Raw genomic sequence first — 18,538 nt, 5'->3', positions numbered from 1 at the left:
GGTATTAGGTACCTACATTACAGACAAACTGTGACAGTAGAACTTGTTTTATATTAATTAACTACTAGCTGCCCCGGCGAACTTCGTACCGCCTAACAGTCGATTCTTTTTCAGGCAATTTTTTAAATTTTTATTTCCGTAAGAACCATCCTCGTACTTCAAGGAATATAAAAAAGAATTAACGAAATCGATTCAGCTGTTCTCGAGATTTGCGATCAGCAACACATTCAGCGATTCATTTTTATATAGGTACTGTATTGTATAGAGATTATATTATTATTGGAGTGATGCTGGGAGCCGGTAGTTTCAGGCACCCAAGGAGAGGCTCCCGTCTCCTGTGGCGTGATGATCATTAAAAGTTTACTGCTACCAATATTAACAAAAAATATCGATGTAAATTTGTGAAGTTTATTAATTTCCCTATATTTTCGGAAAAGTCTTTGATGTGGTAACATAGAGCAAAATACAGAGTATAAATAGATACAGATTACATATTTTTCAACCAAAGACTTTGGTAGTGTCTAGGAAGTGAAAGAAAGTGTTTTTCAATAAACTTTTGCTTTGGAATCTAGCCTTTTAATGACCAACCTAACTCATCTCCACTGTCTGTGTCTGAACTATCCTGGAACCCAGAGCAGTGAAGCTAGTTTAAAAAAAACTGAAAAAAATATTTTATTATGATTTTATACTATATGTCGTATACAGTCACTGTCAAGAGCGGACATTTGACAATTTGAAATTTTCATCATTTTAAAATTTTGTAATCGAGCTAAAACTAAAAACAAGAAAACAAACTTGCAAAATGTCTTCGAATTTATCTGCTATCGAATTATTAAATATGGGAGATCAGGGAAGAAAGAGACCATTCCTAAATGAATACTGGCCTTACATCCTTGGTGGTTTTTTTGGAGTAGGAACAGGAGTAATGATTAACTTTGGCACCAAACGTCCCCTCATGAGTGGTAAAGCATTACATAATAACAATTTACAATATCAAAACATTTTCTGGATTGAATGCGAAGCTACGAAGCTATAATCAATTCATTATGCACGAACTTTTTCTTTGTAGGTATCCAAAAGCATATTCTTGGCGTGGCGGTTTGGACAGCGGCTTTAAGTTATGTGACAAACAAACGAAATGATTACTTAGCAGAAAAAGATGCTGTTCTCAGGCATTATATTGAATTGCACCCTGAAGATTTCCCAATTCCCGGTTTGTAAATTTGCAGTTCTTACATAGGTATGTTTTATTGTTTATTGAAGTCAACAATAAAAAATTTGTTGTCATTTGCAGAAAGAAAGAAGATTGGTGACATCTTTGAACCATGGATACCAATTCGTTAGTTTTACATCTAATTATTTGTATATTATGTTAAAAGTTAGTGCAGATGCAATATTAAAATAAATTATTATCTAATTTACTGTTTTTGTCTCAGCAAATACTTTTCTTTTAATCATCTTCCTTAGTTAAAGTAATTTGTACGATTTGGGAATAAAACATTTTGATTTGTGAAAAGGTTTAATGGCAGAAAGTTATAAATTAAATAAAGCAAACATATTTAAGTTAAATTAGCTTAATCCAAATCATAATTGTAACTAATCTGGTACCAACAACCTCTATGTAGTAGTAGTACATACAAGACTGGTCATTTTTAACTGTTTGAAATAGCCCTTATAGGTACACTATATACAAATATATTGCAATGGTAGGTACAATATTAGAATATTTAATATTTTTGTGTTCCTTTAAACTACTGTAAAAATAGCCAATTGATGCTAACACAGCTGTTGTATACAACTAAATTGATATGACTGTCTGTAGTGATATATCTCGCAAAGCTCTCTGAGGAGAAAGATATCACTTAGTAAACTTGTCAGAGATTAATGTAGAAACAAAGTGATGCCATTCTAGGGTATATAGTATGAGACAGGTTGAAATGGAAATTGGTGAGAGAATTCCCCAGCACACCTGAGCTGTCCACACCAGGTTAGAGCGGGGGCTATGCGTCCCCCCACCTCATGCCTAGATTGCCATCTCACAGACTATACATTTACAATAATGCTTTTAAGTAGTCCAATGCAAATTCTTACCTGAAAAGCAATAAAATCTGATGTTTATGAATCACCACCAAGAATTCTAGCTTGCATGCTATTGCTATTTCACAAGTTCAGGCTTATTGAACCTGTTGTAAATTGTTTTTATACTTTATGGTGGTGCAAATAATGCTGTGCTAATGCACTCATGTATTCAAAGTTTTCATCACAATTTGAGCAAATGTATGATTCATTTAGCTTATTTGGATTAGGATTGAAAACTGAATGATTTCCTATTAACAGGTGTTCTTGTGTACTTTTATTGCTTGTCATATTATGGGTATAATTTTCATCTTTCCCTGGCAAAGTCATAGTTTTTCCTTCGTCCAAACCAATTATATCAATATTCTTGTTAGGATTGTATTCATTCTGTGCTTTGGAAGTATCAGGAATTTGATGCTTTCTTAACTTGTGTAATTTCTGAAACAAAAAATCCACACTATAATTACTTTATGTGAAAAAGAGCTTAGCTATTTGTACATGGCATGGTATTTTTTTCGAAAATAAGTCAAAAACTATTATGCATAAAAATAAATAAAAATCTGTTTAGAATATAAAGGAAAAAGCCCTTTCATATGGTACCCCAAATGTTAATTGCTTGTTCATCAACACATTTTTTTTGGTGTTTAACCACAAATCCACGGTTTTCGATTTTATTCCTTTACTTGTGCTATAAGACCTACCTACCTGCCAATTTTCATGATTCTGGGTCAGCGGGAATTACCCTATAGGTTTTTTGACAGACAGACAACAAAGAGATCCTATAAGGGTCCTTTTTTCCTTTATACGTACGGAACTCTAAAAATTCCCAAAAAATTGTTTTTTCATCAGTCTGATCATTTGACATACTATGAACAAAATACAGTTAAACATATTAAGCTGCATTTGTTCATAGTATGTCAACTGATCACTACATAAACAAAAAAACATTACATGTAAGACTTTTTAAAAAATCCTATACTTACTAGGTCTCTGAGGTGAACATACGCTAATGGACAAATATCACACTTGAAATTCTTAACTCCTCTATGTTTCTGTATGTGTCTTGTTAGTTCACTTGATGTGATGAATGATTTGTTGCACAATGAACAAACCTGAAATTAAATTATTCAAATAATTATTATAATAAATAAATAGCTTTATAAATTTTAACTAGGAAAAAATTACTGATGTAATATTTTCTTACATGATCCTTTTGCCCAGTGTGGATTTTTATATGAGCTTGTAAATTTCCTTGAGCTGAAAACCTTTTACTGTAACAAGAGACAATTATTTATTTCTAGCGACCTGGCTTCGCACGGGTATCTTATTACAATTTTCGTAGGGATCCCGCGACTTCGTCCGCGTGGATTTAGGGTTTTTTAAAATCCTGTGGGAACTCTTTAGTTTTCCTGGATAAAAAGTTGGACTGTTGGGTCGTGAAAAGCTAGCAGACAGACTGACACACTTTTATATGTATAATAATAGTATGGATATAAAAAATTTAAGTATATTTTAGAGGCAAAGAGGCAATTGTATAAAAGTTTAGCAACAAAAATCTGAGTATCTTTAGTTATTACTCCATATTATAAATGTGAAAGTGAATTTGTTTGTTTGCCTTTCAATCATGCTGCAATAGTCAACTGATCTACGTGATTTTTTTGCATGGATCTTGTTAAATACCTGCAGACTGGAGAAGACAGATAGGCTAGATTTTACTCCAGAAAATCAGCCCCTGTGGGATTTTTAAAAATGAAAATCTGAATCCACACACCAATAAAGGCACCAGCTAGTTAAAGATGATATCAAATATACATTAGAATTAATATTGACGCTGATTCTGTTGTTTTTCGCCAAACTAAATTTAGAGTTTCTGCATCATCTTCTTTTTAATATTGCTAAAAAGGACAAAATATGAATTTAACATTTAAAGACTCAAAATTTTAGTGCACGCTACAAATTTAAACGATACGCTCGCGACTGGCAGCTTAACTCACGAGGTTTGACGGCTCTAAATTAAACTTAAAACTGTCAAACTATGTCTGTCCTTTTCATATTATATTAGTAAGAAGAGGATGCGCATGCTCTAAAATTAGTAGGTTTTAATTAAGTACTTGCCTGCACACTTCACACTGGAAGGGCTTTTCTCCAGTGTGCATCCTCAGATGTATTGTCAGATTATGCTTCTGTGTAAATCTGCGAGGACAATATCTGCATACAAATGGTTTGTCTCCTGTATGTGTTCTGTAAAATCATCAGCTATCAAATATATGAAAGTACCTATTGTTTTTTTACAGGAAATTATCTGTGTCACATTTGGTTTTAAATATGGAAATCTGGTGTAAAGCAAGAAACAAACAAAAAACAGACAGATCTATTTTCGATTTATATTAGTATAGTGTTTTAGCGTTTAAACTATTGTGAGTGATTTCCATTCTTGGACGATTTAACCTATGGACTTGTAACGCGCCTAATATTACGAATAAAAATTTCTGTCACTTTTGGTGCGGGACGAGGAAACACTACATAGACAACTTGACACACTCACTCAACAAAGTTTTGTGTCATTATTAACACACACATATCTAAATCTTCAACACTACTACATTTTACGCACACTAATAAGTTATATACATCAACATACAAAGACATTACGAGTGTAAGACAGTCAAATTGATTTGCGATGCTACCGTATCGATATTTTAAAATATATCGATAGTTTTTCAGAAACAAAAGTAGAAGTAAGAATTTATTACTCGTATTTAATTACTTAAAACCAGTGTTTGGTCAGCGTAGCGTATTCATCGTAGTATTCGATCGCACAATTGTGCCCACTTCATTTTAAAGTGGGCGTCTTTAGGAAATCTGTAAAAAATAAAACGATTATGATAAATTATTACCTGATCCTCATCCTTGAGAAAGGTACACCTTTTAGCTACATATTACCCAGTTCAGAGACACCCTACCCCGTTTCGCGCCTATCACTAAAATTGCGTTGCTTTAATTTTTTTTTTAAATGTATTAAGTAGGTACGTGAAATCACAGAAATCGACCAGTTTTATTACAAGTACAGGTAGCGAAAAAATTGTGGTAATTAATAATAACTATTCTTTACTTGAATTGAAGACGGTAATTTAGTCGTTAATAATAAAGAAAATGTTTTCATCGATATCGATAATCGAACCGCAATCACTATCGTACTACTACGTAATTTCATGCTGTTCACGCGTATTCAAATTTTAACCTAATTTGTATATATCGAGGGTTGCAATTGTTTAGAAAAAACAAAATATAGTCGTGAGGAGTGTGACTCGTTTCTACCGAATTGTTACGTACTCAATTACTGAATCGGTAAAGTTCTCGATTGTTATTTTATTATAATAATTTATGTAATTTAATTTATAGAAAGCGTTTATTACACCAAAAATACTTACTTATGAAATGAAATTCCATCTTTTTGTAAATTTGATGTGTTTGATTTGTTCTTGCACTCACTAACGGCACAATCAGGCATTTTTCACCCAGCGTGTAAGACGTCGTCACACATCGAAAACGATTCTGACAATGACAAAATCGATTCCGCAAACAGTGTTTATAAACGCAGTGGATTAAAAATCCATTACTATTGACAGAGGGGAATAATCATGCGAGGCGCGTCCTTAGGTTAAATCGTCCAAGTTTCCATTATATATAATATCTTTCACCCGGCTATACTCACGTGTTTAGTCGACGCGGTTAGTCCAACTTTGTTTCGAACCCATCCAGGGTCCTTTTTCAAAAAGAGTTAGTTCGCGCATGCGTAGCAGTTAAGACTAAACACGTGAGTATACCCGAGTGAGATATATTATATATAATACTATAGTGATTTGTTTCTTAATTAAGAAGAAAATCTGGACTGATTTGTTGTTTAAGCTGATGGAAATTAGTTTTAGATGAAAGTGTTTTAGAACAATCAGTCATGGTTAGATCAAAATTGTTAAAGATTTTTGGGAGGATGAGCAAAACAAACTACCATGTGGAATTTATTAGTTGGTACCTCAAATGCATTTCTAACTGTGCTTGGCATCGGAACTCCTTATTGCATTGATTACATACACAATCTTTCTTGGGTTTTGGTTTGGGGCCTCTCTTTAATTTCTCTGAATCAGGTTTCTTTTTGTAATTGGAAGAACTTCTTTTCTGCACTGGTTCACATTTGCTATAAGATAATATTACAGCATATTACTCTATTATCATTAATTTATAGAATAGTGTGGATGGTGTATCAGATGGTGTATAAAACATAAGATTTTTTGTTCGAATAATCTTACTACAGTATGCGGCCAAAAGTGATGAACATCGATCTCTAAACGGAGACAGCAGATTTGTAGAGCACTGTCTCGGTTGTTTGACCGACAAAGCGTCACATGGGTATGAGTGACAGAGATAACGCTCTACAAAGATGAAATGTCATTCTAAAAGCTGATGTTCATCACTTTCGGCCGTGTACTGTAAGTACTTTGAAATCATTAAGCAAATCTAACACTTTAGAAAAACAATAGTGCTTTTACAGGTATACATTCTAAAATATCCTAAAGTTATTTTTATATGCAGTTTTGAATAACTTAACAGAATATAAATTATTACCATTTCTTTACTATTGCAGGTGGAATCATGACCTGAAAATGAAGTAAAATGGTAATTAATTATTAGCATGACATTTAACTAAATAAAAGTCCTTACTAGTAAAAATTAACTCACTGTTCAGTCATAAAACTTACGTCTTACACACATCTGACAAGTGACGAAAATGTATGTAAGTAGTGCATACATTTTAATTAATAAGACAGTAAGAAATTAACTTACTATGGGATCAGTCATAACCATAGCATGGCTCACTCTGAAAAAGAAGAATTAATGTGGATTTATTTAAATTAAAGAGACATAAGCTTAAAAAAAGTAATATATTTATATATTTGCCATTATAGTTAAAAAACTGTAGCCCAAGTGGAAGGTAAAAGATTGCTTTTTAAAGATAAATCTACAGTGTATTAATATTATAGCGAAGTAAAGTTTGTAAGTGTGGATGTAGGGGGTTATTTCCAGAACTCATGATCAATATTAGATCAATTATTCTGAAAATTCTTTCACTGATAAATAGCTATGTTAGTTCACATTGCTATAGGCCTAAAATTATGTATTGCAGATGAAGTTGCGGGCAAAAGCTAGTTTATTTATATAACGTATAATAGAAGAAACTGACTTGTTCTGTTACTTGTCAAACATTAAACTATTAGTTCTTTAAAGTTGAGATTTTGAAGTAGACTTAGATATCAAGGATGGGTCTGCTAGTTACCCAAGATGTTAATACTAAAACCTACTTACTTGCATGGAATACTGAGTCCTAAATACTGTCTTAGACGCACATCAGAGCTTTCACAAGATTGTTTGAAGTGGTAGGATATTCCCAACTTGTAAATACAGTTGCTGCATATTTGTTCAGGTAAGCCATCATTCTTTCTTATCTAGGAATATAATATTATTGGTAAAAGTATTAAGTACTTAACGATAGTGATGATTTTGTGAAAGTAGGTTTGCTTTCGTAGAACTCGCTAATTTCTGATATCATAAATAAACCTTTGAATTGATGCACAACCGATAAATCAAGAAAAGTCTGGGAAACTCGCAGTTATTTACCTTAAGGTTACTGCAGTACTCAATCATTTCACACAGAGCCAGATTGTAACTTTTTGTAAATATCGATGAAAGGATTCCTTCCTCTAAACATATTCTGCATAATTTGTTCATTGTGGATCAGCTTTATTGCCATTTATTTTGCATTTACAGTTAACACTCAGCCAGCTAAGCCAGCGGCGTTAAGCGCTTTTATTTCTGGTCGGTGGTTAAGCGTTATTAAGCACAATCCCTAAACTAAACTATAATGGCACGTCTAAATCTATTGCTATCCCTTTCATAATGTTGTTTGCGGAAAAGGATGGCACTAGATTTAGACCTGTCAATTTAGTTTAGTTTAGAGATTGTGTACAAGAGAATCGGCCTCAGTATTTACTTATTTTTCAAATTTGACAGACGAGCAGTGCTGCCACCAAGCTTGATAGAATTGCCATATTTAATAGGTACTTCAGATTTCCGTATTTTTAAAAAAGAAACATGAAATTTTCGTATTTGCTCTTGGACGATCGTCCAAGTATTTGCTTATTATAATAATTATTAAAAATACAGGTAACTAGGTACATATTCACTAGTAACTATGTTAAAATGGAAACGAAAAATAATCTAGTTACTTATTAATATCATTGTCACAGAGATTTCTAATAAGTAGAACTCAAATAGTTACTTCGATGTTGAACAATGTTTTGTCCGTGTTTCATTTTTGCACACATATCTTGGGATCGCATTATGTGCGGTGTTTCTAAGTTAAAAAATCTGAAATTCACTGTTTTTATTAAAATATTAGTCATTCCATATCATGTACATAACACCACGATATATCCTGATAACATATACAGCATAGTTAATGTGTCTGCATCTTTTAGCATTTTTCAACATTTATTTTTAGATTCAAATGATTCAAATGAAAATACAATAAATACTATAAATATTACGTAAAATTGAGGAGATTTTAATTGCTGGCAACCTTTGTTCTACAACTACCCCCCCCCCCCCCCTCTATCAATGTGCCAAAATAGCCTTGTCGTCTTGTTGTATCTAAAAATTGGATTCACAGCACAGATTTAGGTAGGTATATATATATTAGAGGTATAGAGGTATATATGGTACTTGTTCTGATTGGATTACATAAATTTTTTTGAAAACTTTTAATTATTTTGAGACTGAGAGCCAAGATAAAACGTCAGATGTGCACCCATGAATTCATAAAGATGGATCCTGTGGATGGATCCTATGACTCCCGATAGTGTTTTGTGCTCCGCAATTAGAGCGAGAGCTCGGACACCACTGGGGTCCAACCTCTCGCTCTAAAGGAAGTCTGAAGGAAGCTATCATTCATCCAAGGAAGCTATCCTGTGCCCGGCCGGGCCGCTTTACACTTTAATGTGCGTGCGCTAATAGATGTCACTACCTGTCGCTTAGCTGGTTAGTATGGTCATAGTTGATAGTATGGTGAGGGACTATGTAAAAGTACCTACTCTGTGGAATGGACCGATCGATGGGATCAATACACAGAGTACTTTTTACATACGGAAAGATCAATAGCCAGAGGCAGGGCCTTAACAGATAGAACTAATGTTGTTTAGTATAAAAAATCTCCATCATTTTAGTTTGTGCAATTAGAACTAGATGGCGTTTTATCAAAAATAAATTACGGTGCGACAAGGCTATCTTGGCGCGTGGCGAAATCGGAACTAACGGTGCCGTCAAGTGTCCCCTTTGTTCTTGTTTGAATATTCTAAGCCTTTGTTCTCCAATAGCGCCCCCCTGTCAATGTCAATCAAGTGGCAAGAGAGCCTTGTCGCACTGTAGTCTGGTATCTCTACGACTTCCCATAAAGCAAATTAAGAAGAAGAAGAAGATCTCTACGACTCAAAAGTTTTATTTACGACTAGGTGCTACTAGCCACAGGACACTATTACTCCTATGCTACTAGCTGAAGCCCGCGACTTCATCCGCGTGGAATTAGATTTTTATAAACACTGAGGGAATTCTTTGATTTTCCGGGATAAAAAGTTGCATATTTCACTCTCTAGGTATATATCTATACCCATAGACTATATGTATACCCATGCAAAAAATCACGTCAATCCGTTGCACGTTGCGACTTGATTGGAGGACAAACCAACAAACAAACACACTTTCGCATTTATAATAAGGGTACTATAGCAACCTTGTATAGTAACCTTGACATCCATGTTTGTGCCACATTTTTGTTTACGCAGTGTTACTGCATCCGTGATCCATCCATTCAAGTGTACTGCTGGGATATTCACTTATAAATTCATGCTAAATTCAACATAACCGAATACCTATAGAGAATGCAGTACAAAAATCATGTGTAAAGAAAAAAAGAAAATTTAGTTTTAAATAATAAATTACGGGTTTTGTTTTATTACCTCAACTTTTAGTACTGAAAGTACTTCTTTCAATGTATAAAATAATAAATAATGCGGCCGAACTAAGAATAAGACTGAATTTCTGCCATATTGCGACGTGTACCTAAGCGGGATTATAATTTTTGATTCGTATTTTCTTTGAAGTCACTACCTATAAAAATAATATATGAATCAAACCTGCACACGTGTTATACCTGTTATACATATAGCTATATAGTTGACCTTAAAAAACTAGTATCCAAGGCCGGAAAAAATTAAAAATAAATTACATATAATAGTTACTGCAATTAGAAACAGATGGCGCCACTACGAAAGATTAGCTGACGTCTCTATACCAGTATATATAATGTACTCTGTGGCCAGAGGGATGCCGGTTCAATCTCTGTTGGTTCCGCAATTTTTATTTATACCTACGCAGGTTAATTATTTATTTCGTAATTTCGCAGGTGTACGTAAAACACAAAAAGATTGTGTAGGTACATAATAAGTCTATGGTACCTATTTAGAGACTAGAGATCTCTAAAAGTTTACCTAAACAACTCCACGAAACCAATGAATTGAGTAGTAATAATTACATTAAAATTGTTCAGACGAGACGGTACGAAATACGAATGAAACAAAGAAATTGAACTACAAGTATTTTTATTAAGAAAATGCACGTAAATTACAGCAAGTACCTATAAATCGGCGACAGGTCGAGATAGCAATCGGGGAGGGAACGCCCCGCACACCCGCACAGCCCTCGCGCTGACCCGGTGCGAGCGAGCGCGGGTGCGGGGTGACGTGTAGGGGTGTGCAGGGCGTCCCCCGCCTCATACCACGATTGCCATCTCAACCTTTTGCAGACTAAAGGTATACAGTAGGTACGTGTAAGTGGTAATAATAATAATATCTTTCATATATTTATACATAATATTAAATGTACTAAATAATTAATAATTCTTATTGTTTCCTAATTTAATTATTAAAACAATTTGTACCTAGTTACCTACCTACGATCATAATATTAATATTATCCTGTATTCTCTGATTTATATCTTGAATAATTCAAACTCTCTTTTCTGATTTATGAGGATTGGATTTTAAGATATTAATGTACGAAACTAGTCTAGACAGACTATAATATTCTTACCTTCGGCTTGGTTTTAAAACTCGCATATACTTGTTATAATAACATCAGTTTCACTATAATTAAGTATAATTTCAATGACACAAAAATAAAAGTTAGACGTTCGCTACAGCTGGAATCAGTTTCACATAAATGTCGATGCCTTTCAGGAAAATATCGGCGCGAAGGAATTCGTCGTGATCGTGAAGGAGAACAGGTGTATGGTTCATAGGCGAGAAACCGATGGCCGGTACACCCACTCGACGGACGTATCTGCTGTCAGTACCGCCAGGAAATATTCTGATATCCAACTTTAACTTCCTGTAAAATTATTTTCATTGATAAATAATTGGTATGACCAGTGCGTAACTTTTTACGGCGTAAATGGACTTTTTTATTATTAAATAAAACTTAAAAATCTGTTTCGGTGATCGATTACAGCATTAAAATAACACCATATTTCGAGTAATATTGTATTTTCAACCGTAGCTGTATAATATAAATACTGCCAGTGCGTCGCCGTTCTTATAGGAACTTGGCTGAATACACTGGCCGTGTGTCTTAAATACCTACGTAAGAAATATACATACATATACCTACAATAAGAACATACCTACGTAAGAGTCAAAAAGTTGCTAACTTACAATTCGTCAGCTACAGATTTGAAAGCCATCCAGTATGGGTTAGAATCGTCGGTTTTCGTGACTTCAACACACGGATTTTTTTGTTCAAAGTCATAAGTTACTCCGTCACCAGCTTCCTTGCACCACCTTTGAACCTAAAATTTTAATAATTTCATATTACGTTTAGTAGCTTTTTGGAAAGCCAGATGAGGCAACTCTAGCATCAAAAGCAAGAACTATTTTAAGAAAATTACCATGTTTTCAAATTCTTCATGATTTACCGTAACAGCTAGACGGCAATCGAAAACAGCTGTTAATTTTTCCGGAACCACGTTTGATTGAATACCACCCTGAAATATATAAATTAATAATAGAGGCTACGTCATCATCATTGGTACTAGATGCGACTGGAACTCTACACTTTTATCTTTACACATTTACTCTACACATCTATGGAAGAGGTACCTATTGCAAAATTTTCATGGAATACGGTGACGAACAGTATGTTTTGTACCTAACTTTTTAAAGAAGGTAAGTATTAGCGTGGCAAAACTAAAAATAAAACGTTCTTTTTATAAATTATCGTTAGACACTCACCTGATCTATTTTTGAGGTTTTTCATACCTAATGTTAGCAGCGTGAAAAGACAAATTAGTAAACTTTTAAATCAACTTTTACATGTTTTAAAATACAAAGCGAAAATTCGAGATACAGAATTTCAAACTTTGGCGCAACTCGGCAGTTTGATAACTCAGACCTTTTTTTTCGCTCATTTTATTTTACTTCAAGGCATCTACTAGTTTAGTGTTCGGTGCCTAGAGGTAATAGTAAGGATACCAAAGCTTTGCGGCTTTCATATTCTCTAACGTAAGTAATGTAGTTAAGTAGTTACTTACAAACACTTGGGTTAGATTGATTGTGGTTACATCTCCAATCGTGAACTTAGGATTGCTTTCGAGAATTTTCTTTTGTTCTTCTCTCAGGTCCATGAACTTATTAATGATGTATCGGAGCTAAAAATAAATTTAAAATTATACAAATAATATATGTAATAGGTAAATATACCTAATTAAACATCACTAATTTTTGATTAGGCAGGTAATATAAGAAATTCTGCTTGGTCAGCATTAAATTCTTAGACGTTTATGCACTTTAAAAAAATTAATTGAGTTTCCTAAAATATCTATAAAGAATAGCAATAATTGGTCACAATATTGTTAGCTTAGGCAGATGCAGTGCCATGCAGGTCATAAAGGTATAAAAGCATTGGTTAAATTCTTACGCTAGTTAAAATAGCCCAATGCTCAGTTATTATGTCCAGCCTGACAGATATACAGCTAACTAATGCGTACCCTGACTTCGAACCCTCTGCACGTCACTGGTATTGTATTGCGTGGCGTTACTATGCCGTCCCGTTATTCGTAGCATAAATATATCTATATTACGCTATTATATACGCTACACATTTATTCATATTATGTATTTACAATTTTTATGGTACATAGACTTAAATAATTAAAAATAAAAAGTTGGTAGTCGTGTACTTATGTACTATGTAGGCGATAACATATTTTAATGTGTGTTTGTTATGTTAAAATTTTATTACGTCATGATTATTATGTTAAGTAAGCAATTGATAATTCGATCGAGTATGTAAACGTTTGTTCAATACAATCAATTTAGATGTCTAATTAATTATTTTACTGACGAGTTCATAACTTTTTTGAACATATTACTTAGGTGGAATCATATACTAGTCATTAATCATTATTTTCTAACTCACCTTTTCCCCAGCTGTATTTGGTAAAAGGAGAGATCCATGACCGGGCTGGCCAGTGCAGATAACGTGGATTTCTATTTACAAAAAAAAGTTAGCTTAAAGTTTTTAATTGAATGTCAAAAAATGTTACGAAACAACTAAAATGATTTGGGAGTTATAAAAATAAATAAATAGTAGTTTATTTCGAGCAATGAAGATTAGTAGATTATTAACCAAGGGGATAAAGCAGTGTCTTCTGTCGCGGGTGACGATTTAAAACGCGAGCGTAACGAAGGACTGGAGGTGTACTCCCGAGCGTAGTGAGGGTGTTAAAAACTTAAATCACGAGCGAAGCGAGGGATTTAAGACGAGTCCTGAGTGTAGCGAGGGATTTCAGTTCACCCAAGACTAAGACAGCTTTATCACCGAGGAAAATACTCTACTTTTCATTTTACTCTCTACTTTGCATGCCAAATTTCAGCCCGATCCGTCCTGTAGTTTGAGCTGTGCGTTGATAGATCAGTCAGTCAGTCAGTCAGTCACCTTTTCCTTTTCCTTTTATATATTTAGATTTGTTTGGCTGGACACACTAGCTGTGTCTTGGTAAACTGAACTTATGTTAGCTAATAGATTATATTACTTACGCCAAATGCTCCTTTCTCCGTTGAATACGACAAACTCTTCCCCAGGATTGGCCATACCTTCGTCCAAAGCGAACCCAATGTTCAGGGCCCTAAAACTGTCAGTGAGAACGAATTTCTTCATACCGTCATGGCCGCCGATTTCTTCATCTGTTAGATAAGTAGTGAAAATTGACCAGGCACAAATATATAATGAGAAAAACGGCTAAGGCGAGGGTTCGTACCTCTAAGAATCGGGTACATAATCAGGTAATGTGTTTGAACTGTAGGTTTGCTTTGATCTCAAATCTTTTGTTGTTCAAAGCAACACAAAAACGTTAGCTCTATCCTTTTGCAAGCAAAGTTTTTGGCGCGGGTTGTAGGTAAAGTCTAAAAAGGTAAATACTGTATCTTGTATATCTACTCAAAAGTCGAGTTAATTGGAATGGGCATTATGTTTAGATTTTGTCCAATGATAAACTCTCAAATCTGTGCTCTGTGCAACAAAAATCAAAAGAATATGAGTTTAATATAATAATATTCGAGAGCAAATCAGGAACTCTGATAAAAGGTTTGCCCATTGATATAGTTTTGCTAATGTTGCAAAACTCCAGCAGTCGACGACGGCCTTGCATGCTTTGCATACCTAATTATGCGTTATGTAGGCAAAAAGGTTTTCTTTTTGGATTTCGAAAATTTTCAGTGCTGATGTGGCAAGCCGGAAAATCGATTGTAGACGGAAACGTAAACCTGCCCAGATATAAGGTGGCAAAGGCAAACTATTCGACGCTACCGCAATTAATTTAATTGTTCAGACGTTGCTGAGGACGAGGGACGAGGATGAGGACAGAATAGAGAGGTGTGAAGAAATCGAAGGGAAGTTTGTAGAGTTGTGGGCCGAGTAGAAGAGTTTAGTATTACCAGGTACGAAGCTGAGGTGCAGGGTTCGCTTTAACTTAGTCCCGGAGCTCTTTAATTTCCGAACCGCTTCCAGATATTGGATACCAACACACTTCATGTCTTGTGAGCCGCGAGCGAAGATTTTACCATCCTCGTCTATATGTCCACTAAATGGTGGGTATGTCCAACTATTCTGAAATTGTATTAAGTAAGTAAGTACCTAAGTAGTTCTGTTTATTAGTGATACATATTATATATAAGCAATCCATACCTAATCACAAAATACCACAACTTTATTGTCAATTGATGAATTGTCAAAGTTAAAATGTTATAATGATTGAAAACGATCTCTTATTAGATTTTGTTCGAATAAATTGCTGGGAAATCTAAAAATAATAGATAGGACCTAGTTAAGCACATTTTTTTCTTTTCAAGAAAACCCCAATCCCCAATGTATTTCAGTTTGCTGAAGCTACTTAGTTTAATCCAGATGTAGATATACGAACCTCGAATACAGGAACGACATCCATATGTGAATTGAGCAAGATTGCCGGAAGCGAGGGTTCCTGTCCCAGCCATGTCAACATGACGATCGGTTTCTGAGGTACCAATTCGTAAACCTTGTACTGGAGTCCCAGTTCATCACTCTGTCTTTTGAGGAAATTGAGGCATTCATCTGAAAGTGCAAATACCTAAGTGAAGGTGATTCAGTTAATATGAAACTATAAATACTTCCTATCAACTTTGGAAAAAAATATCCAGATATTAAAGATTTAATGAAAAATTGTATATACCTTAGGGTTTATGCCCGGAAATAATATGTGCCCGCCGCGTTTATCCACATTATTAAACTTAATCATTATCATCATCAACCGATAGACGTCCACTGCTGGACTCTTGTAGGGTTTAAGTTTTCGAGTAGGTATACAGTAAACCCTAGGGAGGCTGTTTTAAGGTGGATAAACATTAGGCCTAAATCCAACTTGACATCGATATTCTGTAATGATAGAGTCATGGTAGGCTACCTCACTTCCAAGATTGTTACGTCTATTCTGGTTTTAGTATATTTCTTCACAGTAAAATGCGTAAAATAATTTTAGCACATTTCATAGGAAAAAGCGTTATCTTAACGTTGCTTCCGCAGAGTGTTTGACTAGATTTTATAACGCGGCCCCAGAGGTTTTCAGTCCAGCTCGCTGCAAAGTAGGAACATACCATACTAAGTCGCTTCATCTGCGCATATGAAATTCAGCATCTAATTGTACCTATGCGCTGAATGACTCCCGCTATGATATACTTGTCTTTGGTCTCTGGCGTTACTTGACTCTCCAACTGGGTGGGTATATAAGTACGGTGAGATTATTAAGTGTTCCTGGATGTCGGTGGCAAATAGTAATGGAATGCTTATTATTCACTTTAGATTTATTGAGCGCGTGCGTTTTGATGCAATAGGTACCTACCTACGTAGCTACCTATAGTAACTGGTTTAAGCCATAGGTCTATAATAAGTATCATTATAGCCTCTATATTTTTGCGGTCAACACTCTCACTCACCTATCCACAACATACCTACAGTCGCTTTCAGTGCCGATTTTTCTTTTGAAAAATTTCTTCATTTTTGAGATCATTGTCTCGTAAACTATGCGTTTTAAATTTTTTTGGTAAATATTTAAATGTGTTTATTTTTAACATGAATAATTTAGATGAATGTAGATTACAACAAATCAAAAAAAGCTTGCTTCCCTTTGTGCCTACCCCAACCCCCCCGCTCTACCATCCTCATCCCATAACGACTTTTACAGCCACACTCAGAGTTGCTTAATCGTTACTTAAGGCATTCCTTATCTATACTAATTCATGCCTTAAGTAACGATTAAGCGACTCTGAGTGCGGCCTTTAGTATGTTTAATAATTCCCATACACTAGGGAAAAGTGAATACGCTCGTCCAGAGAAAACGTAGTTTTAAGAGACTACATAAATATAGTAGGTACGCGACAGGTTGAAATGGCAATCGGGGAGGGAACGCACACCCGCACAGCCCCCGCGCTAACACGGTGCGGGCGAGCACGGGGGACATGAGGGTGTGCGGAGCGTCCCCCACCTCATACCCCGATTGCCATCTCAACCTGTCGCGGACTAAAGGTAATCTGCGTACCCATTCGTAAATACAATATAATATTGTATCAAGTAGGTATCAATGTAAAGTATTTACCTACTTACTTTGTCAGTGATTCTGATAAGATAATTTATCTTAATAAGACGATTGTGCATATATTTTTATAATACATACCTACTTAGCTGAGAAAAATAGACACGAAAACAGAAAACAAATGAGTTTTAAATAGTGTAGAGTTTGAAAGGCTGAGAATCGAACCCAAAACATTTCGCTTATAAAACGACAGCGCGCTGCGCCGATTCACCAGAGGTCGCTAGCATGACATAACAAGCCACACATAGGTATTATATACCTAATATTATTTTAATTACATACATATTTATATTTTACATATTGCTTACCATAATTAACATTTGGTTGCACGCTTGGTATACGTAAATATTCGACGAAGTTTGCAATCGACGGGTTATTTCTGTACTCTTCTGACATTTTTCCTGTATTTTTAACACTGAAATAATGAACAGCGCCTGACGAAGGTGTTGATATAATCTGCTGGACCGAAAGACTGCGACGCGGCAAAGCGACTGCAGTGCGAAACGCTATTACATTAGGAGTTAGGTAGGTATTCAAGAATTGATAATCAACACCGGTTTTATTATACCTACCTACTCTACTTCCAATGTTTTCTGATTGGATTGACATTGGTATCAAAATGTTGGCCTGATTTTATTACAGAATTAGGGATATAGGGACTTACTTTAAGTATATAAGTATTTTTCTTATTTATACCTATGATTTGCATTCACGATAGGTTTATAATAACTTTATAAAATAGGTAGGTAGGTACTAAACGTAGATAGTACTTTTTCGAGTTGAATAGATACCTAGATGTTTGAATGAACCTTGGGACATTTGCTCGAAATCACTAATATCGGATCCACATCTTCATCAATCGACTGCCGGCTCACTACTGAGCACAGGCCTCCTCTCAGAATGAGAACGGTTTGGCCATAGTCTGCCACGCTGGCCAAGTGCGGATTCTTCACACACCTTTGAGAATACTATGAAGAACTCTTATGCAGGTTTCCTTACGATGTTTTAGTTTAGGTACCGTCAAAGTAAGTGATATATATTTTAACTAGTATTTTGCTCGCTGCTCGAGCTGCTAAAGCAGCTCTCGAGGTCTATAATGGCCATTTTGAATAATAAAAAATTTTGTATGAAAAAATAAATTCCGCCATTTTGAATTTTTTTTCCATCCAACGAGTA

General features: G+C 34.9%; 4 protein-coding genes across 5 annotated transcripts in view; 1 reads left to right on the top strand and 3 right to left on the bottom strand.

The window, feature by feature from the left end:
- Positions 1 to 711: 711 nt before the first annotated feature.
- ND-B14.5B (NADH dehydrogenase (ubiquinone) B14.5 B subunit) lies at positions 712 to 1,578 on the top strand. Its single transcript, XM_034971448.2, has 3 exons — positions 712 to 962; positions 1,070 to 1,213; positions 1,295 to 1,578. Exons 1-3 carry the CDS (start codon positions 803 to 805, stop codon positions 1,342 to 1,344), a joined length of 354 nt encoding a protein of 117 aa, XP_034827339.1. The 5' UTR covers positions 712 to 802; the 3' UTR covers positions 1,345 to 1,578.
- LOC117984794 (zinc finger protein 501) lies at positions 1,502 to 8,002 on the bottom strand. The gene is made up of 9 exons (XM_069500324.1): positions 7,750 to 8,002; positions 7,438 to 7,577; positions 6,919 to 6,952; positions 6,700 to 6,731; positions 6,110 to 6,271; positions 4,192 to 4,317; positions 3,281 to 3,347; positions 3,060 to 3,188; positions 1,502 to 2,514 (listed from the first exon to the last, which is right to left on the bottom strand). Exons 1-9 carry the CDS (start codon positions 7,858 to 7,860, stop codon positions 2,200 to 2,202), a joined length of 1,116 nt encoding a protein of 371 aa, XP_069356425.1. The 5' UTR covers positions 7,861 to 8,002; the 3' UTR covers positions 1,502 to 2,199.
- A 34-nt stretch (positions 8,003 to 8,036) lies between these two features.
- LOC117984287 (zinc finger protein draculin-like) overlaps positions 8,037 to 18,538 on the bottom strand; it is a 321,299-nt gene continuing 310,797 nt past the window's right edge. The window contains exon 9 of the mRNA XM_069500299.1: positions 8,037 to 8,110. The gene's annotated coding sequence lies outside the window, so the exon portion shown is untranslated. The remainder of the gene's footprint in view (positions 8,111 to 18,538) is intronic.
- Positions 10,768 to 17,864, bottom strand: LOC117984792 (aminoacylase-1-like). Of its 2 annotated transcripts, none has more exons than XM_034971443.2 (9): positions 17,671 to 17,864; positions 15,659 to 15,828; positions 15,174 to 15,345; positions 14,277 to 14,423; positions 13,657 to 13,727; positions 12,770 to 12,886; positions 12,128 to 12,223; positions 11,895 to 12,028; positions 10,768 to 11,571 (listed from the first exon to the last, which is right to left on the bottom strand). In XM_034971443.2, exons 1-9 carry the CDS (start codon positions 17,756 to 17,758, stop codon positions 11,367 to 11,369), a joined length of 1,200 nt encoding a protein of 399 aa, XP_034827334.1. In that variant the 5' UTR covers positions 17,759 to 17,864; the 3' UTR covers positions 10,768 to 11,366. The 2 variants fall into 2 exon arrangements, with proteins under 2 accessions (XP_034827334.1, XP_069356595.1); XM_069500494.1 differs by lacking the exon at positions 17,671 to 17,864 and adding an exon at positions 16,178 to 16,355.

The sequence above is a fragment of the Maniola hyperantus genome, chromosome 8, assembly GCF_902806685.2.
Source record: "Maniola hyperantus chromosome 8, iAphHyp1.2, whole genome shotgun sequence".
Lineage (NCBI taxonomy): Eukaryota > Metazoa > Arthropoda > Insecta > Lepidoptera > Nymphalidae > Maniola > Maniola hyperantus.
The sequence above is the reverse complement of the archived record's forward strand: the minus strand, read 5'-3'. Positions and strand labels throughout refer to the sequence as shown.

Excerpts from the sequence above, each read along its gene's own strand:
- LOC117984794 (XM_069500324.1), bottom strand. The coding sequence starts at position 7,860 with ATGAACAAATTATGCAGAATATGTTTAGAGGAAGGAATCCTTTCATCG. Across the intron at positions 6,732-6,918 it reads TGGTTATGACTGATCCCATA|GTCATGATTCCACCTGCAAT; the intron begins GTAAGTTAATTT and ends CTTCATTTTCAG. Across the intron at positions 2,515-3,059 it reads ATGTTCACCTCAGAGACCTA|AAATTACACAAGTTAAGAAA; the intron begins GTAAGTATAGGA and ends TTTTTGTTTCAG.
- LOC117984792 (XM_034971443.2), bottom strand. The coding sequence starts at position 17,758 with ATGTCAGAAGAGTACAGAAATAACCCGTCGATTGCAAACTTCGTCGAA. Across the intron at positions 13,728-14,276 it reads CGGAGAAAGGAGCATTTGGC|AAATCCACGTTATCTGCACT; the intron begins GTAAGTAATATA and ends TTTTGTAAATAG. Across the intron at positions 11,572-11,894 it reads AAATCTGTAGCTGACGAATT|GAAGTTAAAGTTGGATATCA; the intron begins GTAAGTTAGCAA and ends ATAATTTTACAG.
- ND-B14.5B (XM_034971448.2), top strand. The coding sequence starts at position 803 with ATGTCTTCGAATTTATCTGCTATCGAATTATTAAATATGGGAGATCAG. Across the intron at positions 963-1,069 it reads CAAACGTCCCCTCATGAGTG|GTATCCAAAAGCATATTCTT; the intron begins GTAAAGCATTAC and ends TTTTCTTTGTAG. Across the intron at positions 1,214-1,294 it reads TGAAGATTTCCCAATTCCCG|AAAGAAAGAAGATTGGTGAC; the intron begins GTTTGTAAATTT and ends TGTCATTTGCAG.